Genomic DNA, 21,948 nt, shown 5'->3' with positions numbered 1-21,948 from the left:
GGAGATATGAAGTTCATATTAAGCCATTTAACTATTTATTATTATGACATTCATTTACTAGAATATTGAAAAAATCCAGAACTTGACGTTACAAATTTTAAAATTTTGTATTCAATGACCCTTCTTCATTTACTTTAGTGCTGTCTGGTAAACAACTTTTAATTCACAGGGCCTATGAAAACACGTTGAGTAATTACATTACCTGACAATTGTCCAATCCTCAAGCAAACAATTTTGCAGACATTTAAATTTGGATTCAACTAAGTTATGTTATGGCTCCAAGATTTTTAACATTCTTCTGAAATTCATATTACACTCTCTTATCAAGTACCTTCATTGATAGTTCTGGAAGATAGGCCTATTTCAAAATTTGCTTAATAAAGACAAAGCATGTGTCATTTTCATTCATCCTAAATAGTCGTTTATTGTTCTTATCATTAAGTTCCAAAAACATCATCTCATTTTCTTCACCGTCAGGCTTGCTACGTACTTGTACTTGTTTTTCCCCCCTTCATATTCTACTAGTACGCATTGTCCTGGTTTGAGATCATCCTTAGAAACTGAAAGGATGGTTTCGTCATCAATACCCTCACTTGATTGTTTCTGAATAAGTGGTGTTGTGCAATACTTTTGTCTTTGACATGCTGTATTTCTCAAACTTGGAAAAGAAGTGTGGCCTATTAAGAGACAGAATTTGTTACTGTATTTGATGGTTTAAAGCAGTGTTTTGATTGAAGTCCAGAAACAGCCTGTACATTGTTCCACCGTTCTTTGCTATTTTGCTATTGTCTATGTTCATCTGTTAAAAAGTAGTAAATCGTCATTGTTCCTGCAATAACTTCTATGTGCAAAATATAACATTTTTCAGTAGGAAGAAAAACACATTTATTCATTCTATTGCACTGGTTCATAGGAGATTGTAAATTCTTACATTTTCGAAAGAAAGAAATATAATTACATATAGGAGATTTTATTATTTGCTGCATCACTATTTAAGTTATTTAATAGAGCAAAAATCTGAAAATCGATAAATACGTCACATAGGAGTTATTGCAGGAACAATGACGAAATGAAACTTTAAAATCACAGCTAACATACTTGGCTAAAAAATTGTTTTCTATACATATGTTTTAAAAGTATTTTTACTTCTCAAACTATGCTTTACTCTAAGAAACAAGGAATGTGTATATATTGGTGTTACGGATGTGACATAGTTTAATGCAAATTATTGTCTTATAAACCAAATTGTAGCCTATTAAGTTATGGTCACATTGAATGTATGTCAGACTTAATCTTACCGGTACATTCATATGTGCAAATCATGTTAAATTTATTATTTAATTAAGTGAGTAAACTTTTGTCTATTTTTTGTTATGGGTGTGACAGATATGTACATAGTCACAAAATAGCTACATATAGAGAAAACTAAATTACCTGGAGACAAAATTTGTTGAGTTTCCTTTAGTGTAAAGCTTGGTGCTGTGAACACTGCCCTGTAGATGATAAACATCTTTTTAGAGGGAAAGTATAAGTATGTCAACCAAGTACATCCCAACAGAAAACTTTCCTGCTATGTGCATGGTTTCCTTTACCATAGGATCCATCAAACTTAACATATAGAATAGTACATTATCATATAAAAAATGTTAAATTCAATGTTTGAGCAATTTGAAAAAAAGGCAAATAATTGAAGCGTCGGCTGGAACAATGTAAGTTACAAAATTTTCATTCGGCGTGTTTCCATGTAATAATGTTGTATGTCATGTTACTTTGCTATACTCCTTGGCTTGCAACTGTCCATCAATGCAGTATGTGAAATTTGTCCACTCAAAAGTTTGCTACCCTCATAAGAACAACGTTGTATGCGTACACATTTTTGCAGCTCCTGTAAATTTTACCAAATGTAACTTATAACGTTGTTCCAGCCGACGCTTCAATTATATACAACATTTTAAAAAATTTGGACCAAATGTTCACTTCTGCATGAAATGGCCCTACAGCAGAAAATGTTACATCTCTTGTACTACATTATTTTGAATTTCTCGACTTTGTTATCATGGCCTGCACTGAATTTTCTTTCGCACAATTCTTTTCTTTCTCTCACATATTTGTATATGAGGAGTGGAATGGCTTTAGGCCCATGTAAAAGTAAATCGTCTATGGAGTGTTCATCAACAATAAAATGTCTGGCTTACATAATAAACTTTTAAAATTATTATTCATATGGGTGTCTCCAGCTTCCAAGCTGGGGGAGGGGGGAGTTTAAAATTTTATAGAGCTTGCAGGGAAAGAAGCAGATGTAATAAACTAGAAACATCTGTATTGATAAATAAATAATTTATATTTAATGAATTTCTATTTTATAAATAGAATAGAATAGCAAATACAGAGCTATTATTATCATACATCCCAGAAAAGAGCGGGTCGGCCGGTTGGCCGTGCCCTGCGTGGTTTCCGGCGAGCGCATAACCATTTCTCCGGTGCTTCTCTCTAATATATAACAGTACTAACAATAAATGTTCAATAATTTGGACTTACCATGCTCACAATCGTTGCTGAAAATGGCCCCTGTTTGCCGCCACACACAACTGACATCTTCTGATAAACGAATGAACAACACTCTGAAGTTCCACATCATTGATAGCTTGGATTTCTTCTCATATATAGTCTTTTAGTTCATCTATACAATGAGGATTTTTCCTATAAACCCTACCTTTTTGTGTTCCCCATAAATAAAAGTCACAGGGTGTTATATCTGGGTTTAGTGGAGGCCTCAAATTATTACTGATTAGTCTCGTACCGAAAATACTCCTCAATTCCGTCCTTGACACGGCAGCTGTATGAGCAGTGGCGGAATCTTGTTAGAAATAAACTGACAATCATTCCACATAAGGACACTATGTTTTCTGCTTGATTTTCGATTCTTCACTGAGCCTGTTTCTTTAAATCTTTTAGCAAGTCGTCTAATTGTTTTGGCAGATGGCACAGGTCTGTTTGGAAACTTTATTCGAAATTTTAGTTTTGTTTTCGCACACGACCTTCTGCCTTTTATGTATGTATTGTACATATACACGGGTTCACACAGTGAGAATTTGTTGCTAGGCATTACCTAAATACACATAATCACTAAACCTTATATACTAATGTACACTTGAAGAATCGAGAGTTTCATTACATGACTTCTAAGCACACTGAATGTCATATGACTACTGGAGCTCGATTGCGCGAGACAAATGGTTAGCGTGTGGTGGAAACCATGCAGGGGCAGTTGGCTGCTCTTTTCTGGGACATATGATGATAATAGCTCTGTATAATGCAATACAACATGAAACAATGAAAAATTCACAATATGGCAGAGTTGCAAATAATTCATAATTATTGGAAAAGTAATTTTCTTGAGTTCATGGCAAATTTTTCAACTACTGTTTGAATAAAGTAATCATAGTTGTCAAACACAAATTTTCTATGTACACTCATCGTAGCCATTCGTTTAACCAGTCCTCTCCCATAGTGCTAAGTAACTATGTCTTGATCCTTCGCAGACTGCTGAAAGAGCGCACTACTCTATTGGTGGTGCATGGCTGGATGAGCAGTATCAGCAGAGCCTTTTCCGTCACCAGAAAGAAAGGGTCAGTTTCATTTAAGGCTTGGGAGATGACAAAGTGTTTTAGTTACTCACTACTCAATTTCTTGTCCTTTATTTTGTACCAAAGTTCTAACTCTGCTTCTAGGCCCTCCAAATTGTAAACACTATAGAATGATGCTGCCTTTTCCTTTAATTCATCAATTGTCATGAGTAACATATGTGAGGGATGTAGATATATTGATGCAAAGGCAGGTGTATTGTCAGTAGAAAACTGTATTTCTAAATGAGAAATAATAGAATCTGGGTACGGAATTATTAAAGATCTTTTCAGAAATCGAGGTATTTGTTGCTGTGGTGCTGCTGCCTATGAACAATTCGTGGTACGGTGTATTCAGATCCGGTCCCAGTTGCTTGGCGATTTGATTACCTTCTTTTAACACTCCATCGGTGATTTTTTCTTCATCCCTGCAATGGTGCCTAACCATTTCCACAATACGTCGAATGTGTTGCAAGGCTTTGACGATATTCAAGGTCTTTGATTGGAGAGCATTCACTACTTGTTCTAACACTGCAGAGTATTTCGTGATCAAAATGTCAGCCATGATAAATGATGACTTACAAGCCAATGAATGCAACTGAATGGTGTTTTTTCTTGTGGTGGCATTTCCTTCAATGGAAAGGGTTTCTAACGCCTGCATTATTTGTACGAAGTGCTTCTTAAACACTCTGATGCACTTGTGTTTTTCAGATCATATGGTCTCGCATAGGCGTGGGATGTTTGGTGTCAATTTTCTTCTCAAGACCGACTTGCAGAAAAAACGTAATAATGTCCTTTTTGGTTTCTACAGTATTGCGGATTTAGTTATTGTGTTCAAATCGTTTATGACCAGATATAGTTTTGTGTGAAGAGCAATGAAAGAACAATGCATTTTGATACTTTTCCCGCAATATTGCTTGAACCCCACCTTATTTGCCAGACATCGTAGGACAGCCATCAAAACCCAAAGCCACGCATTTCTCGGGATTCAGTTCTTCACTTCCGTCAAAATCGTCAATGACTTTTGCAATGGTTTTTGTGTCGAGAGCTTCCAGTTCAACAAAGCCAACAAATTCCTCTTTGATTTCATCGACCTCTTTGTCGAAATACCGCAACTCTATGGATAACTGCTCCTTTCCCGAAATATCGGCGGTTTCATCTGCTAGTAAGCTATACGTGCACACTTTATTGACTATGCTCTCCTTCATAGTAGTCAGTGGCAATTCCTCCATGAAGGATATGAGGATGATCCTACAGTTTAATTTCGTGTCTCTGAGGAGAGAAAATATGTGTTTACTCCTGAGAAAACATTTTAATTACAGATTTTGGTTTTCACTGCATCCCGACATATTAATTTCCTTTAAGCTTCCACTTTCTGCCGTGAGTTGTCGCCACTGCACAGCTCAGAAATAATTTCTGAGGAACCATCCAAATATCTTACAGCAAATGGTATTTCTAACAGTGAAGTTAGTGGACAGGGGAGGGTGTGGAAGGCGGGATATGGCTTGAGTTTAACCGCGTTTGAGGATATGACCGCTTATCCTAATACTACGACCCTTCATACCACACAGAGGTATGCTTTCATTCTGAATCTGAACTGATTGGTATGTGGTATTTTTCTTCCCATGTTCAACATGTTTTTTCAATGATTGGTCTCCCACATCTTTCAGCACTCCCTGTCATGGTTCTTACTCTGAAGCGGTAAATCGTGCATACCCAAAAATGTCACACATGAAATTATTGAAGATTTTACCCTTATATTTTCTTCTATGATTTTCTTAGAAAACTGGTTAATTTGGAGATTACTGGCACGTCCTGCAGGAACAATCTTGCACTTACAACAACAGTATTATGCCACTGTATGTTTGTATGTTATTTACAAACCTCATGCACATTTTTATATTTCGTGAAAGGTCCAGTGGCAGCCGCTCCATATGGTAGCAGGTTTGCGCTACCACCAAAATTTTCCTCGTGAAATGTTTTAATTTTTGTTTGAGTGTGCTGTTATTTTTAAATCTACATTTTATTAGATAGCCTAAGTTTTAATCCAAATGGCATCTATGGGCTTTCAATTGAATTAGTTATTTGGAAAAGGCCATATAGGCCTAATCCAGATATTCAAATTTTTGTAGGTGACATTGAAAACTGAATAACATAAAACCTGTGAGCTCTACTAGTCTCCTTCTTTCATTATTACTTCTATCTATTTAATGCTCATTTTATTACAAACTTTCCATAAAACAGTGTTAATATTAGTGGGGGAAAAAAAACACCTTTTTAATAAGTGGGGATATTGTCTTTTCCAATTAGACGAAGACAATTAAAAATATTATGTTGTAAAAAATCATATTTGATGCTGAGAAAACATGTTTAAATTAAAGTCAACAATAACGAATCAACAGAGGAGGGGAAATGTCTGTATTCTTCAGAAAATGACAATTATAGCTTAGAAACCCTCTTCTACTGTATCACCGGTCTGGCATAGGCCATTGACACAGATTATTGTAGGTAAAGGTAAAAGTAGCACCTTAGCATGTCATAAAGGCACTTTGGTGGCATGGGGGTAGTACACCATGCTTTCTAGACGTCTGCACTAGAATGAGGTAATGTGGTCGGCTCCACGCTCCTAGACCCAGTACTCAATTTTATAGGAAGCTGAGTGAACCCTGGGGCTATTCTAGTAGTTTGGAATGAATCATGCCAGGTGTGATGGAAGACTGATTTTCTGTGGGGCAATTCCAGTCTGCCTCGCCCGTGGAATATTTGGCGCTTGCATAGTAGCAAATTCTCATGTTGTCCCTGCAGTGACTGAGTGGTCAGAATTTCAGCCTGTCTTGCAGGAGATCCGGGTTCAAATCCCAGCTGAACTCTTGTGGCAGACAATGTCGCAGTTGGAGTTTTTCTCGAGGTTCTCCCATTTCCCCATGTTAGGCATCTACATCAGTTATTCATAGATTTCAAAAAGGCATATGACTCTGTTAAGAGAGGAGTTTTATATATAATATTCTTATTGAATTTGGTGTTCCCAAGAAACTAGTTCAATTAATTAAAATGTTTCTCAGTAAAACTTACAACAGAGTCCGTATAGGCCAATTTCTATCTGACGCTTTTCCATTTCACTGTGGGCTAAAACAAGGAGATGCACTATCACCTTTACTTTTTAACTTCGCTCTAGAATATGCCATTAAGAATGTTCAAGATAACAGACAGGGTTTGGAATTGAATGGGTTACATCAGCTATGTGGATAACGTGAATATGTTAGGAGAAAATCCACAAACGATTAGGGAAAACACGGGAATTTTACTTGAATCAAGTAAAACGATAGGTTTGGAATTAAATCCCGAAAAGACAAAGTGTTTGTCTCATGACCAGAATTTTGTACGAAATGGAAACATAAAAATTGGAGATTTATCCTTCAAAGAGGTTGAAAAATTCAAATATTTTGGAACAACAGTAACAAATATAAATGACATTCGGGAGGAAATTAAACACAGAGTAAATATGGGAAATGCCTGTTATTCAGTTGAGAAGCTTTTTATCATCTAGTCTGCTGTCAAAAAATCTGAAAGTTAGAATTTATAAATTATTTTTATTACCGGTTGTTCTGTATGGTTGTGTAACATGGACTCTCACTTTGAGAGAGGAACATAGATTAAGGGTGTTTGAGAATAAGTTTTCTTAGGAAAATATTTGGGGCTAAGAGGGATGAAGTTACAAGAGAATGGAGAAAGTTATACAACACAGAACCGCACGCATTGTATTCTTCACCTGCAATAATTAGTAACATTAAATCCACATGTTTGAGATGGGCAGGGCATGTAGCATGTGTGGGCGAATCTAAAAATGCATATAGAGCATTAGTTGGGAGACCAGAGGGAAAAAGACGTTTGGGGAGGCCAAGACATAGATTGGAGGATAATATTAAAATGGATTTGAGAGAGGTGGGATATGATGATAGAGACTGGATTAACCTTGCACAGGATAGGGACCAATGTCGGGCTTATGTGAGGGTGGCAATGAACCTTCGGGTTCCTTAAAAGCCATTTGTAAGTAATAAATAACAACATTCCATAAACATCCCTCCATTCTCTCATCATTCCATAGGATTTCGTGAATGCTGACTGGTGATGTATGGAGGGGACTGGCCTATGGGTGAGTGGGGTTTCCTGATAGGAACATGGGTACACAGCGAACCTTAGTGTAGTCAGCTGTTGTGTGTTTGGAAATGGACCTAAGTTGAGGGTTAGCAAAATAGATCTTGAAAGTTCACAAGGCTGGGTCCTAGTGCCCCTTCCCTAAAATTCAATTAAATTCAGTCTCTTTCCACAACACATTCGTGTCGTCTTACGTCTATTCTTTTGTTCAGGGCATAATGGTGAAGTCAGCAACGAAAAAAAATTGTACTCGGCCGAGTTTATTACGTACTTTATAGAGTTATACAAACAACATCTATGTTTATGAAATGTGAAGATTGAGAACTACTGCAACAAATTTAAAAAAGAAGCAGCCTATGAGAAAGTGCTTAAGCTCACCAATACTGTTTACAACTAGGCTGATGTTAATATGTACAATGTAAAATTAACAGTATCAGAGGTGCCTTTCCTTATGTGAGTGGCTTTGGCTATTGCCAGATCAACCAATGCAAAAGCCTTTGGAATAAATCTGAGTTAATACAGGGTTGTTTCCAATCTCTGATAACGAATTTGAATGACATCAAGTGCGTCAGGAGTCACACGACAACTGAACTATGGCGCGAGGTGACAGATCAGTAGTAAGTGATCTCATAGTCAGAGTGCAAAGGGACTCACAGCAGAAATTCCCAAGAAAACGAAGCCTTTTTGGGAAGGGTACATTACGACCCTTTCCAGTGCCAAGTACAGTTAAGGGGACACTCAACTTAAAAATTGGAGAAAAAGTGTCATAGAAATGAAAAATTAAATTTATACACTAATTTACGTGACAGAACTAAATCAATATGCAGAATTCTTCCCCTATTCATTGAGAAGTCACAGTCAAATGCACAAAGCCAAAAAATAAAAAATGATAATTAAAAGTGATATTTCAATTAATGATTGATTAAAAATTGAAATATTTTTTTTATTTTGAAAAGTATTGGATCTAATGAGCTGAGATTTTGCATGTTACTTTCCTTGTGTATATTAAACTTTTTCTCCAAATTTGAAAAAGATTGGCTAAATAGGAAAAAAGTTCCAAAATATAGTTGAGTGTCCCCTTAAGTGAAAATAAAAGAAGCCTGCAATAAACGAGGTTTCGTCATTTCCACGAAAGGCATCTTCTGTGTACTTAATAAGATTGGTGAAGCTCGAATGGAATTAATTTGTATCATCTCGTGGGGTGCGGTAACTTGTGACGGAGCTGGATTTGCTTGCGTTTTCCACTCTGGAATTAATCCCATCCGAGTTTTGCCAGTCTTATTGGGTACACACAAGATGCCTTTCCTGGAAATAACGAAATCATGTTTTTTGCAGGCTCCTATGATTTTCACATAACTGTACTTGGGATCGGAAAGGGTTGTTATGTACCTCTCCCAAAAAGGCTCGATTTTCTTGGGCATTGCTACTGTGATACACCGTGCACTCTGATTATGAAATCACTCACTACTAGTCTGTCACATCTCACTGCAATTCAACTGTCGGTGTGATTCCTGACGCACATGACGTCATTCAAATTCGTTATGAGAGATCGGAAACAACCCTGTATAGACATGCTGTAATTATTTTTTAAGTCATTCTTGGCTGTGACTTCAATCTTACTCACCAGATTGAGGTGGGAAAATTCATCCCTCTTTTGCAACCAATCTTTACTCCATATTCGTCATTTTGTTGGACGATGTTGATCTTGGTCTTTCTCTGCCACAACCACAATAGCAGCATCAACTGCAAGCATTCTCGACACCATAATGAATCACTGTCAACAACCAGATTCATTTCGGTATGACAGTGGAATTACAGTTCTTGATTGAATCTGTGTGTTTAAATCACTTCCTTCCACTGGCAGTCTGGGATTGATGCTCCAGGACTGACGTGTGCTGGAATGTTGCAAAACCAAATGTCTATAGGGGGCCTTAACATAGTACACTAGCGCATTTAAGAGGAAAGCAGTTGTATTATTCTAAGTAAAAAGTTCATATGAACATGTGTCCAATTTTCAATGGAGTTGGATATACATCTGTTTGAATGTTATGCATATGTATTATAAGTAACAAGAAGGAAAGACAAATGACTTAATGAATACACTTATTGTGTAGCTACATGGTATCAATATTTTTTAGCAGTTCAATTCACTTTTCCACTCTATTAACAACAGTAAATGTTTCTCTTCAGAGGTTGTTTTGTTGTTCTTTTAGGCTATGAGGGCACCACTATTCATAATGCGATCAACCAATTCGTTAATTTTTATTTAATTTGTTTATGTACACTTCGTCTTTCTTCCATCCTGGAGACAAATTGACATTAAGGTCTGGGGACCATGGTGGCCAATCCTTAGTTTGGGGAATGTGAGATTTAGATGATGCCACATCTGACGGCTAAAATGTATAAGGACTCCATTATGATGGAAGAATATGTCCATCCTTGTAGCCAAGCAAAATGCAGTAAGTTGTCTACACTCATTTCCATTATAAATGTCGCTGCCTTTAGACGATCTCAGAGAAGTGACAAGTATTTATTTCTCTATAAGTAGTCAGTAGTATAGCCATTTGTCATTCCTTCGCATCATTTGTAGCGATTTTTATGTGTAAAATTCCTACAGCTGTATCTCCACACCCATTACATTTTTTTTTACTTGGTTGTTTAACGACGCTATATCAAGTACGAGGTTATTTAGTGTCGGTGTAATTGGTGATAGCGAGATGATATTTGACGAGGTGAGGCCGGGGATTCGCCATAGATTAACTGACATTTGCCTTATGGTTGGGGAAAACCTCGGAAAAAATCCAACCAGGTAATCATCCCAAGCGGGAAACAAACCCACGCCCAAACGCAACTCCAAGTACCTTAGATGACTGAGCTATGCTGGTGGCTCACAACCATTAAAAATTGGACACATGTTTATAGGATTTTTTTTTACTCAGAATAGTCCTTACAACCACATCCTGAAATATTTACTGTTTCTCCTGATTCACCCTAGAGTTTTTCTATTATAATTATAATCTTGTCCATATTGGACTGATTCACATTGTAGGGAAGTTCATATAGTTCAGGAAGTGGAAGGATGATAAGTTATGGGGCATAGAAGAAAGGGAAAGGAAAACAGCATTGCTCATTATCAGTAGTGGTGAGTGCAAATTGTGATAGGGAATTGTAGTAATCACTTGGATGAATTTAAATTTTAAGTTTTCATTAAGAGCTGTATGTGTATTAATTATGAATGAAAAATGACATAGAAATAGGACTTCAAGTTTATTCTTGTTGTAATGTGTGTATGTCTGGAAGCAGATTTTGCTTAGTACAGCACTGTTCGAGAAGTAAAATGGGCAAGTAACAGTACATTTAGCAGTGTTTCAGCATGTCAGCTTTCGGCAATAAAATCTTGCAGCTTATACATAATACTACAGATGTAGTTTTTTGTATTACTTTATAATATTGTTAATCTTAACTAATATTTACAAAGCACTATTTACAAATCAGAACTACCAGTTCTCAGTTCACAGTTCTTCTATCTCAGTCACTCGAGTTCACAGTATCTCGAACCACAGACCTTCAGAGACAGTTCACTGTACTCGAACTCGGGTCCCTCCAACTGCGGTCCACTGCACTCGAACTCAGGTCCCTCCAACTGCGGTCCACTGCACTCGAACTCAGGCCTTCAGCTGCTGACGCAGTTGCGGACGCACACTCGAGTCGAACTCCGGTACACAAGACTGGCTTCCTTGCTCTGGCTTTCTCACTGACTGGCTGACTAATCAACTGAAAACTGCCCGAATAACTGAAAAACTAATCATGAATGACAGGCCGAGTTCACTGCCGCTTCTTCTTTTATAGCAAAATCATAGTTGCGAGAATTTTCTACAGGTGTGTAGAGAATTATCTGGATATCTCCACTTCGACGCACTTCTGGAAGAGTCGGGAAGTTCCGTTCCCCATTCACTGCGTTAAGTAGCAGCTGCGCGCACAGCCTCCCCTCGCGTATAGGCCCCTTTCCCCACTACTCCGCCGCGCGCCGTCCCTACGTGCTCCGCGCGATCTGCTTTCTTGCGGGACGCTGGTCGTGAGTTCGAATCTCACGTCACTGTCACAATATTGTAATGGGACATCAACGACTTTTAAGTAAATTAAACACAGGTGACTTATCTCCTGTTAAAATGAATGAAACTATTATCCCTTATAGTGATAGTAAAAAATCTAGGAATTTATACGGACAAAAACTTAAGTTAGAATACTCAAATCACGCACATATGTGGAATAATTTTTATGCAAATTCACACACTAAAAAGAATTCGAAATTTCTTTCGTTGATTCTCAAGAAGAATTTAGTGCAGTTGCTCTTGATGCTGCATTTTGATTACTGTGACACTCTCTACACTGACCTTAACATGAGACTGACAGACAGACTACAGCGTGTTCATAATGCATGTGTTCGATTTATTTGCAACATCTGTAGATCTGTCCTGGGTCCGTCTCAAAGAGTGAAGAACTATTCACTCTCTCACTTACTTACTGGCTTTTAAGGAACCCTGAGATTCATTGCCGCCCTTACATAAGCCCGCCATCAGTCCCTATCCTGAGCAAGATTAATCCAGTCTCTACCATCATATCCCACCTCCCTCAAATCCATTTTAATATTATCTTCCCATCTATGTCTCGGCCTCCCCAAAGGTCTTTTTCCCTCTGGCCTCCCAACTAACACTATATATGCATTTCTGGATTCGCCCATACATGCTACATGCCCTGCCCATCTCAAACGTCTGGATTTAATGTTTCTAATTTTGTCAGGTGAAGAATACAATGCATGCAGTTCTGTGTTGTGTAACTGTCTCCATTCTCCTGTAACTTCATCCCTCTTAGCCCCAAATATTTTCCTAAGCACCTTATTCCCAAACACCCTTAACCTATGTTTCTCTCTTAAAGTGAGAGTCCAAGTTTCCAAGTACCAAATCTCATAACCTTATTCCTTTGCTGTGGTTGTGCCAGAGAATCAGTCCCATTCCGAGGCTTATTTTGAGGTTTTGTAACAAGCTGTTTTTTACGGTGATGGGTTGTTAGCCCTTTGCCCAACCCCCAAGCTGGAGGACCACCCCTCATTGGCTGTCCACGATTGCTTATTCAATATATTCACAGCTACCCTCCATATCTGGAGGCCGTCTCCTCAATCCGCAACCTGAGGACGCAGCATGCCGTGGTGATAGGGACCCACAATACATGGACTCTCTCTCTCTCTCACTTTACTCTTCACTATTCTTCAGAACTCTAAACCTAGCTACTTAGCGTCTCGTTTTCAACATTTGTACTCATATCACGAAATAGATACTCACTCATAACACCATATCACACTCTCCATTCCTAAACACAGAACATCTTTTTTACTCTTCATCTTTCACCGTTTATGAGCATATGCTGGGTAACTTACGGTGTTGGACCCCGGACTCATTTCACCGGCATTATCACCTTCATCTCATTCAGACGCTAAATAACCAAAGCTGTTGATAAAGCGTTGTAAAATAACCTACCAAAATTTAAAAAAAAATCTTTCATCATCTCTGCAGCTTATCTCTTTAACTCTCTACCACAACATGTCAGAGACTGTCAGACATTGTCTAGTTTCAAAAATAAACTAAAATTTCACTTTTTCAATTCAGATTCCTTTCAATTATAAGCCCTTTTCTCTGCGATACTTTTGTAAAAAAAAATGAATAGTTCTTTTTTTTTTTCCTTTCTCCTTTTTTGTTTTCTTGATCACCAGATGAATTTATTATCATACCTTTTTATTGTGGATTTTATTTAATTTTCGTATTTCTTTGCTTCTTTTCTATTATTATTTTATTACATTTCATTTTGTTATATTCTTCCTCACGTTTTCCATATAAAATATTTGTATTAAATGAGTTGCTTTTATTATATTCCAATGTATTTTACATTCTTTTTTCTAGTATGGTATTATTTTCATGTTGTTTAGTGTCGATTTTGTTATGCTGTTATTATTATTATTATTATTATTATTATTATTATTATTATTATTATTATTATTTTTGTAATATGTTAGTATTCTGTTCTTTAACTTTTTGTTAAATTTTCACTGCTTGTATACTTTGTGACCTGGTAGAGTGTAAGAGAAGGCCCTATGGTCTTAACTTTACCAGTATAAATAAATTATCAATAATAAATTGGAGACATTTTAGGCTATAGTCTATATTTTGGAGGTTTTCTTCAGCTAGAACCCGATTTATGCACCTTCTCTTATATTTACAAATGAGGCAGTTTCTCATATTCATTAAATTCTGGACTGTTGAATCAGATGGTTTTTGAATGCCAGGGTGTTCCCATAGAAATATAGCAATGACACTTTTATTACGATTTCTTAATAATATATCATAAAAGAAGATTTTATGCTCTAATTTTTACTGCATTGCCATAAACTAAATTGAACTGCACTAAATCGTTGTCAGCAGTATACTAATGCTCTAACCTTGACGTCCCTTTAGCCTGTGTTGTCTGTCCACACTACGAAACATTAAATCTTCCCATGTTTGATCCAGGGGAAATGTGTATTATTTCCTCGAAAGTCATGTTCCATCTGTAACAGTAAAAGGTCGAGAGCATTTACCCTAGCAAAAGTGTTTCCTGGCAAATACTCTACATAATTCTATGCTGCTTTTATAGTGAATTTATGTTGTTAGTTACTATTCTTATCACATGATTGATTTTTTTTGGGGAAAAGAAATATGAATATATGTTGTTAGTGTTAGGGAAGAGAATTTTGTCAACAACATTAATCACTTGCAATTTTTTAAGTTTCTTGTGCTACCAACATTATACCTGGTGTTAAAAAAAAGTATCCAATATTTTAAGAGGTGCTAGTATGCATCAAAATAAGAAAAAAAGTCTAATAAACATGGATCCTACAACACATACTTTCTGAGATCTGAACACTTGTTCATAGGAGGTGCTCAATGTGATGTCCATTCATGGCAATGCATTCTGCCCTTCAGCATAAGGAATCACGCACTCTTTGAAATTGACCTGGTTGTTCTTGATAACCAAAAATGTAGGGGATTTAGATTTGAGGAACGAGCAGGCTAAGGTGTGGGGCCTCCCCAACCAATCCAGCGGTCCTGAAATATCAGCGTCAGGTGTTCACGCTCATTGCAGAAAAAATGTGCTGGTGTGCCATCCTGCATGAACCACATTTCTAGTCTTTGCTGACATGAAACATACTCCAGCAAGGTAGGCAATACGTTAATAAGAAAGTCCTGATAACGAGTCCCAGTTAATCTCTGTGGTAGCACGTATGGCCCTTAATCTATTGCCAAGAATGTCTGCCCATACGTTGATTGAGAATCGGTGTTGATGCCTTGTTTCTTCAACTGCATGGGAATTTTCAGCCCACACATGCTGATTACGAAAATTCACAACACCATCTCTGCTGAACCGTGCTCATATCCGCAACCAAACATTTCTTTTCAGTATTCCTTGGGACATATCAGTATTTCATGCCAGGGGTGTCAACTACAGTATGATTATCTGGTAGCCTGCTGTATTGTAAGGCAGAAAAATGCATTTCCATAAATGGACGTCATATTGAGCACCTTCTATGAACAAGTGTTCAGATCTCAGAAAGTATGTGTTGTAGGACCCATATTTATTAGACATTTTTTTTCTTGTTTTGATGCATACTATCACTGTCTAAAGTAATGGATACTTTTTTTAACACTCTGTATATTGCATAATACTATCATCATTACTGCAGTCTTTGTAGACAAAATGCTCTAGTCTTTGTGTAATCAACATACATCTTGTATTTTCATATACTCATGGCTCTGTTGGCTAAACCCCAAATGTGTCCTGTAGTATCTAATAATAGTAATAATTACCAGCTTACTTTGCTCTATGAAATTTCATTATGTTACATTCAAAATTTAAAATTAAGAGTTTATTAAAGCAACTTGGTAATATTTGTCTTGTATTTTTTCTTTCAGGCATGTGGCGATGCAAAATCAAAACCAGGATTTTTGTCCGACAAGACACTAGAATCATCAATTAAATATATTGTTAGAAGATTTCCTAACATAGACATAAAGGGAGTAAGTTCAACAATATCATGGTAAAAATATTTCTTTGACATATCAGTATACTACTTTCATACAGTGGGCCATTTGACTTCATATCCTACTCTTATGGATTCACTCTGTGGAAATTGATGGTCTCTGGTACTACACTGACAACTAGCTTGCTGAGTTTGGATTTAAATGATCCATCCTATATTTATTATATTGAGACATCTAGTCTTTTATTCAATTTGACTATAGCAAAGAGAAATGTTTTGGAAAAATGATTGTAGCTGTTTGTTTACTTTATGTGAACTTGTAAGAGTTGATACTGTAACACATGCACTGAAATATGGGAGGTGTGGAAGAGAATTCAAGTTGACTGTAGGCATGAACTGTTCACATTCATTGTACAAATATTTATTATAGGATAGTGAAATTTGACAAGTGTATTTCCTGGAAAGACACTAGGGGTGCTATTCATAGACATTTCGCTACCCCGGGCTACGAGCATGCTAAATAGGATTCATATTATATCATATCATATTGCTGACACTGGTTTATGAATACGAAAAACGTTAGTTCGCTGATAATCCACCGAAAGCCCACGCTAAGAATGTCTATGAATACGGCCCTAGAGGTCTGCATGGTCATGAGCCAAGACTATAGACTTAAGCTCAGCCTGGCCTGAGGGTCTGTTTCGGAATTAAATCTTCTGTGAGGGCTTCTTGAATAGAGTAGGACAATAATGTGTATGAGGACTAAAACTCTTCATGGGCCCTTTCATGGACAATGATATCATTTTTTTTCTTAATATACCGTCAACTGGGGTGACTTTGAACTCGAGGGGTGACTTTGATACATGTTAAAAAAAAAAACATTCAGGTGGCTATGGTAAAGTTTTGAAGTGTGCTGAGAAATTTTCAAATGCATGGTTAGGATCACTGATTCTGCTAGTTTTAAATTATATACTTTGTTGCAGTGTAATATGTATTGGTATGTCACAAATCCATTGTTATTGTGAAAGGTGCGTTATTATTTAAAAAAATAGTATAGAAACTTTTGGAACTCCAGCTTCTAATATTAATAATAAAGCTGATTACTTTTTGACACTTCTTTCTGATCATTTTCACTTAAATTACCACATATTTCGAAAGAAATTGGACCATTTATTGATTTTTATTTTATGTGGAGTCACTTTGATTCCATTGCTGGGGTGACTTTGATACAACTGCAGGTAATTAATTTTCATGTTGTATTTGTTTCTTGAGTGACAGAATTGGACGTTTAATGCATGGTTCTGCTTGTTACGATGTTATTAGTCTGTTAAGTTAATAAAGTGAATTCTTGTGATAAGATATGTCATGTACATATGCACCAAAGCCAGGTTCTCGTAGCTATAGAAACTACAGTAAGTTAGTGATGATCTGGAGGATGCTATTAAAAAAATAAGTGAAAATAAATTATCTCTCAAACAAGCATCTAAAAGATACAAAGTACCATATAGCACACTCCATAACAAATTTCATGGCAAGCATATTTGTAAGCCAGGAGGCCAAACAGTACTGTCTGAGACAGAAGAAAAGTGTCTAGTCAGGGCAATACAGTTGTCAAGTGTGGCGATTGGGGTTTCCCTTTGTCGATGGTTGAAGTACAGATGTTCACAAAATCTTACCTGGATAAGAAGGGAGTAAATATATCAAAATTCAGTAAGAATGTACTAGGCTGAACTCGATGCTTCATCAAATGCCACAAGACTCTGATTGCTCAAAGAATTTCATAGAATATTTCGCATGCTAGGGCAGATGTTTTCGAAGATCCTATCAAGGAATATTTCGCCAAATTGACGGAAACACTTGAAAATGTGCTGCCGACACATATTTTTAACTACAGTGAGAGTAACTTAAATGATGATTCTGGAAAGAAGTTAACTCTATAGGAGAGGAATAAAGTACCCAGAGAAAGTGACGAACCACAGCAAATCTTCAAACATCATCATGGTATGTGATTCATTTTGCCGGAACCAAAAGCCGAACAAAGTTGTGATAGATTTAGATGCATATTTGAAAAGAAAATTGATGTGAGAGAAAATTAAATTTCAATCTAAGACTTGGCAGCCTAGACTGAATTTCAAGTGTTAAAATTTATGTTATTGTTAAGGTTCAGAGTGCTAATTCTCCATAAAAAATTCTGTTTATATAAACTTGTTTATATTCACATACAAGTGGCTATCAAATTCATCCCAAAGATCTAATAATTTTAACATGCTATAGTATGAGAATGGCTTGGCATATTTTACTGTGGGGCGAGATTGATATATTGACTATCTCTTCCTTCAATTCTATGCATTTTAAAGTGGGATATCAAAGTCACCCCATAAGGTGGGATGAATTTGATCTACCATAAATTATTTTTTTCTAAGATTTTGTTAAATTTTATTGAAATTTCAATAGGTTATAGAGAATCTAGATAGTCACCTGGTTGTGTAGGAATTTTTATCATTTTTATAACACAATTTTCTTGGAAACTGCATCACATTAAAGAAAAAAAACATATCAAAGTGACCCCAGTTTACGGTGTAAGTTAATATGCTGCTAATTTTTTAACCACAAAAATAAGAAACGTAAAATCTTTGTTGTGTTCTTGCTACCAACATTTACGGATGTTTTATTTCTCTTTGTACTATATATCCAAGTCGCATTTTTTATAATATACCCAAAGCAAGAGTACGTCACAATATCGGATCATAAGTTCGTTAGTAAGACCCAGAAACAAAATAATATATTAAACATAATAATGAAAGGCAACATGAAACAGTGGATACTCATTTTCACAATTCAAAAATTGATTTACTTATTATTTTGTCGATGTTCTTGTTTCTCTGCTTAATCTTACCTTTACATTACTATAACCCGAATAATTTGGGTAAACATGATTCATCTCTTAATTTTAGCCTCCATGGGATTCCTTCGGATGCTCTGAAGTTCTGGGCGGGTTTGGGATAATATATTTAAAAACAATCTTGAGTTTGCATCAAGTTGAGGTTCAGAGGGAAATGAGCTGGACTGGGCCAGGCTTCAAAATTGTAGTCTGTGCAGACCTCTAAAAGACAGTGACAGCAACTCAATAAATATCAGGAGAAAGTTTATGAAAGGTTTACTTTATGCCTTTAGTCATGATATATTGAAAGATAAAAAAGTCATGGCACTCGAAGTTCATTTGTACTAAAAATGTATTAATTATTACATTATTTTCTATTTTTTCTTTTCATTAGAATAATTGAAAATTAGCAACCTTCATAACAAATTAAACTTTTAGTGTACTTGTGAAAAATATAATGTGAAACATTTAAACTTTTATGATAATTTAAGGAGTGTTAGAGTCCTCGAACTCTGATGTATTCGTAATTACTTATATTCATATGATTTTGAATTTAATAAGTATTGCACATGTTGTTTGTTACAGTTGCAGGCAATCACCCAAATCCGCAATGAAATTATAAAGTCACTTTCACTTTATTATTACACGTTTGTTGATCTTCTCGACTTCAAAGACAATGTTTGTGAACTTCTAACTACAATGGATGCGTGTCAAGTTCACCTTGATATTGTAAGTTTCTTTCTTTGCAGTTTTTTTTTTTCACTTTGATAATTATGTACACTGTTTATCCTGTCCAAAATTTGAGGCTTGTAGTTCCTATTGTTTGCGACAAGAGATAAATTTTACATTTCTCAAGAAGAACTTTAAATAAACCAATATCCGGTTTATAGGTATTCTGTAGACCAGAGGTTCTCAACTTTTTTTATTGGTGTACCACTATTTTTAGCTTAGGAAATTTGCTGTGCCACTAAACCAAATTTATTATAGGAAAAGTCATGTGTCGCTCCCAGGGCACAGAATAAACGTTTCTGTTCTTCAATACCAAAAACTGATTACTTCATTTAGAAGTGTTTAATTAAGAAACAGTTACTCTTTGAATTTATTTGATGGAGTGTCCCATAAAATATACAGAAAAAAGCTATATATTTGTATATTTATGATAATTAATTTTTTTTTCAAACTTTAAGTACCATTCAGCAATGGCTTGTGTACCACTAATGGTATGCGTACCATAGGTTGAGAATCGCTGGTGTAGACTGTTCCACTGACAATTTTCCCTGCTGTGTTCAGGTGAAAATCATTAACAATAACAGTTAAGCTTCTGGTAAGAAATTTAGTCATTAAACAGACTAGTTATGCAAAGAATTCTAATTTAATTACAGTGTATAGTTACCATTATTAATGCCATTGGAAATGTCTGTAAACTTGTTACATGTATATCTAATATGACTTAATATATTTTTAGATAGGTACTTGCTAGAGCTCATACATGAAATCAGTCTGTTTGCGAAATATTGCTTTCCAAATTCGAGTATACAAGGGATTATTTCATAGATTATGTCATTAAGATACCTGGACAGGTAAGAGTTACAAGATGTGGAATCCCATTGGCCAAAAATTACGGCTTATTATCCAATCTTTGAATACAGATTGGGTCATACATAGAATAACTGGCAGTGTTGTATTGTTCTGCATAAGATACGTATAGAACTAAAGCCAAAGTGCATAAGATGAGCACAGTGAATAGATGATTCAGTAAGTATTCTGTGATCAAACCTGCTCTACCTTGTGTATTAAGATCATTGCACCTGTCACTCTGTTGACACATCAACAAGAATTAAATTTCTGCCGTGAAGGTAAATACTAGAGTCATTTCTGCATTTCGTCACATATTGAAAGCATGTCTATCTGAGACTGCGGAAATATGTTTCAATCCAGACTAAATCCAACAATACGATAGGAACGAAAATCAACTGTAAAGATCTAATATGCCATGAAATAGGGATATTTTGATGCATGTGCAAATTATTTCGGGACGCAGGATGCAATGATCGAAATCAGGACTGTCCCGGGAAATATGGGACAGTTGGCAAACCTATTTGTGTGTTACTGTCTTAAGATAAAATATGTTCTGCTGCTGTAAGACTGTGTCCAACTGCAGTGAAGACAGACAAAAATTGGAATATGTACTGTTGTTGCAATCAACCTGTTCTGATGTTACTGCAATTTCTGTTTAGTAAACAGAGAGACTGCATTTACAGAGCCTAGTTTAAGGATTGTGATAACCTTGTGGCTTTTGGAAATATGGCTCTCAAAGTAGCAAATTCTGCATTTTACTATGTTGACATACAAGCACTTTTTCTGATTTTGCACAGGTTTATATAAGAAGATTACATTTTGTTTCTAAAGAATGAACTTAAACTTTGTGCAAATAGCTAAGCTGTAGAATTGAAGTTAAAAAATATGGTGCTTTATTTTGAAGTGATTGGTGTAGTAATCAATTAGTTAATTTTGGCATTAGCTTTCATCTGTAAACAGTCTCTGTAAGAGCAACATCATTTATTTCGTAAAGAATAGGTTTAGATGTAAATTTTAAAACCACAAAGCTACAGTAGAATTGAAATGAGTATATCATGCAGTATAAATGAAGATTTTAAATTAATAGGGATCTTCTTGTAAATGACATTTTCAAAGTTCCGAGGAAAATGAGTCATAATAAACATAGAAGGTATTCGAACATGTCCTGTCATCTATGAACACCTAATAAAATGATAAAGAACGAATCAGGACTTTTATTCTTATTTATATTGCAGAAGTAGGTACAAAAATTATTCCAGTAAAAATAAATTTTTCACGAAAATGGCACATAGATTATTATTTACTTCAAGTCTTCAAATATAAATTAGTAGTTGCGTTACTTTTAAATGCTTGTGTTGGAGAATTTTTTTTAACTTCGTTATTTATGTTGAAATTAAATATTTAAAATTAATTAAACAATGGAGATTGTTGAAGCGTTTTGTCTGATGTTTTCTTTTTGTTTGCAGACGTTAAATTTTGAATTAACAAAGGCATATTTGGAATTGGTTGTCACATATGTTACTTTAATGGTACTGCTATCAAGAGTTGAAGATAGAAAAGCTGTACTGGGTTTATTTAATGCTGCTCATGAAATGGTGCATAATCAGAGGTAAAATTAAGATTAAAACTAATTTTGAGATTTG

The 21,948-nt window shown here is 35.8% G+C and overlaps 1 protein-coding gene across 2 annotated transcripts in view; it reads left to right on the top strand.

Moving 5' to 3' along the window:
- Positions 1 to 21,948, top strand: part of Hem (Nck associated protein 1 Hem) — a 155,724-nt gene that overhangs the window by 5,584 nt on the left and 128,192 nt on the right. Inside the window, exons 2-5 of one of the 2 annotated variants that reach the window (XM_069838141.1) lie at positions 3,543 to 3,629; positions 15,779 to 15,883; positions 19,313 to 19,456; positions 21,772 to 21,914. In XM_069838141.1, coding sequence (XP_069694242.1) covers positions 3,543 to 3,629; positions 15,779 to 15,883; positions 19,313 to 19,456; positions 21,772 to 21,914 — 479 coding nt within the window. The remainder of the gene's footprint in view (positions 1 to 3,542; positions 3,630 to 15,778; positions 15,884 to 19,312; positions 19,457 to 21,771; positions 21,915 to 21,948) is intronic. The other variant, XM_069838143.1, reaches the window with a different exon arrangement.

The sequence above is a fragment of the Periplaneta americana genome, chromosome 10 (assembly GCF_040183065.1).
Source record: "Periplaneta americana isolate PAMFEO1 chromosome 10, P.americana_PAMFEO1_priV1, whole genome shotgun sequence".
NCBI classification, from domain to species: domain Eukaryota; kingdom Metazoa; phylum Arthropoda; class Insecta; order Blattodea; family Blattidae; genus Periplaneta; species Periplaneta americana.
The sequence above is the reverse complement of the archived record's forward strand: the minus strand, read 5'-3'. Positions and strand labels throughout refer to the sequence as shown.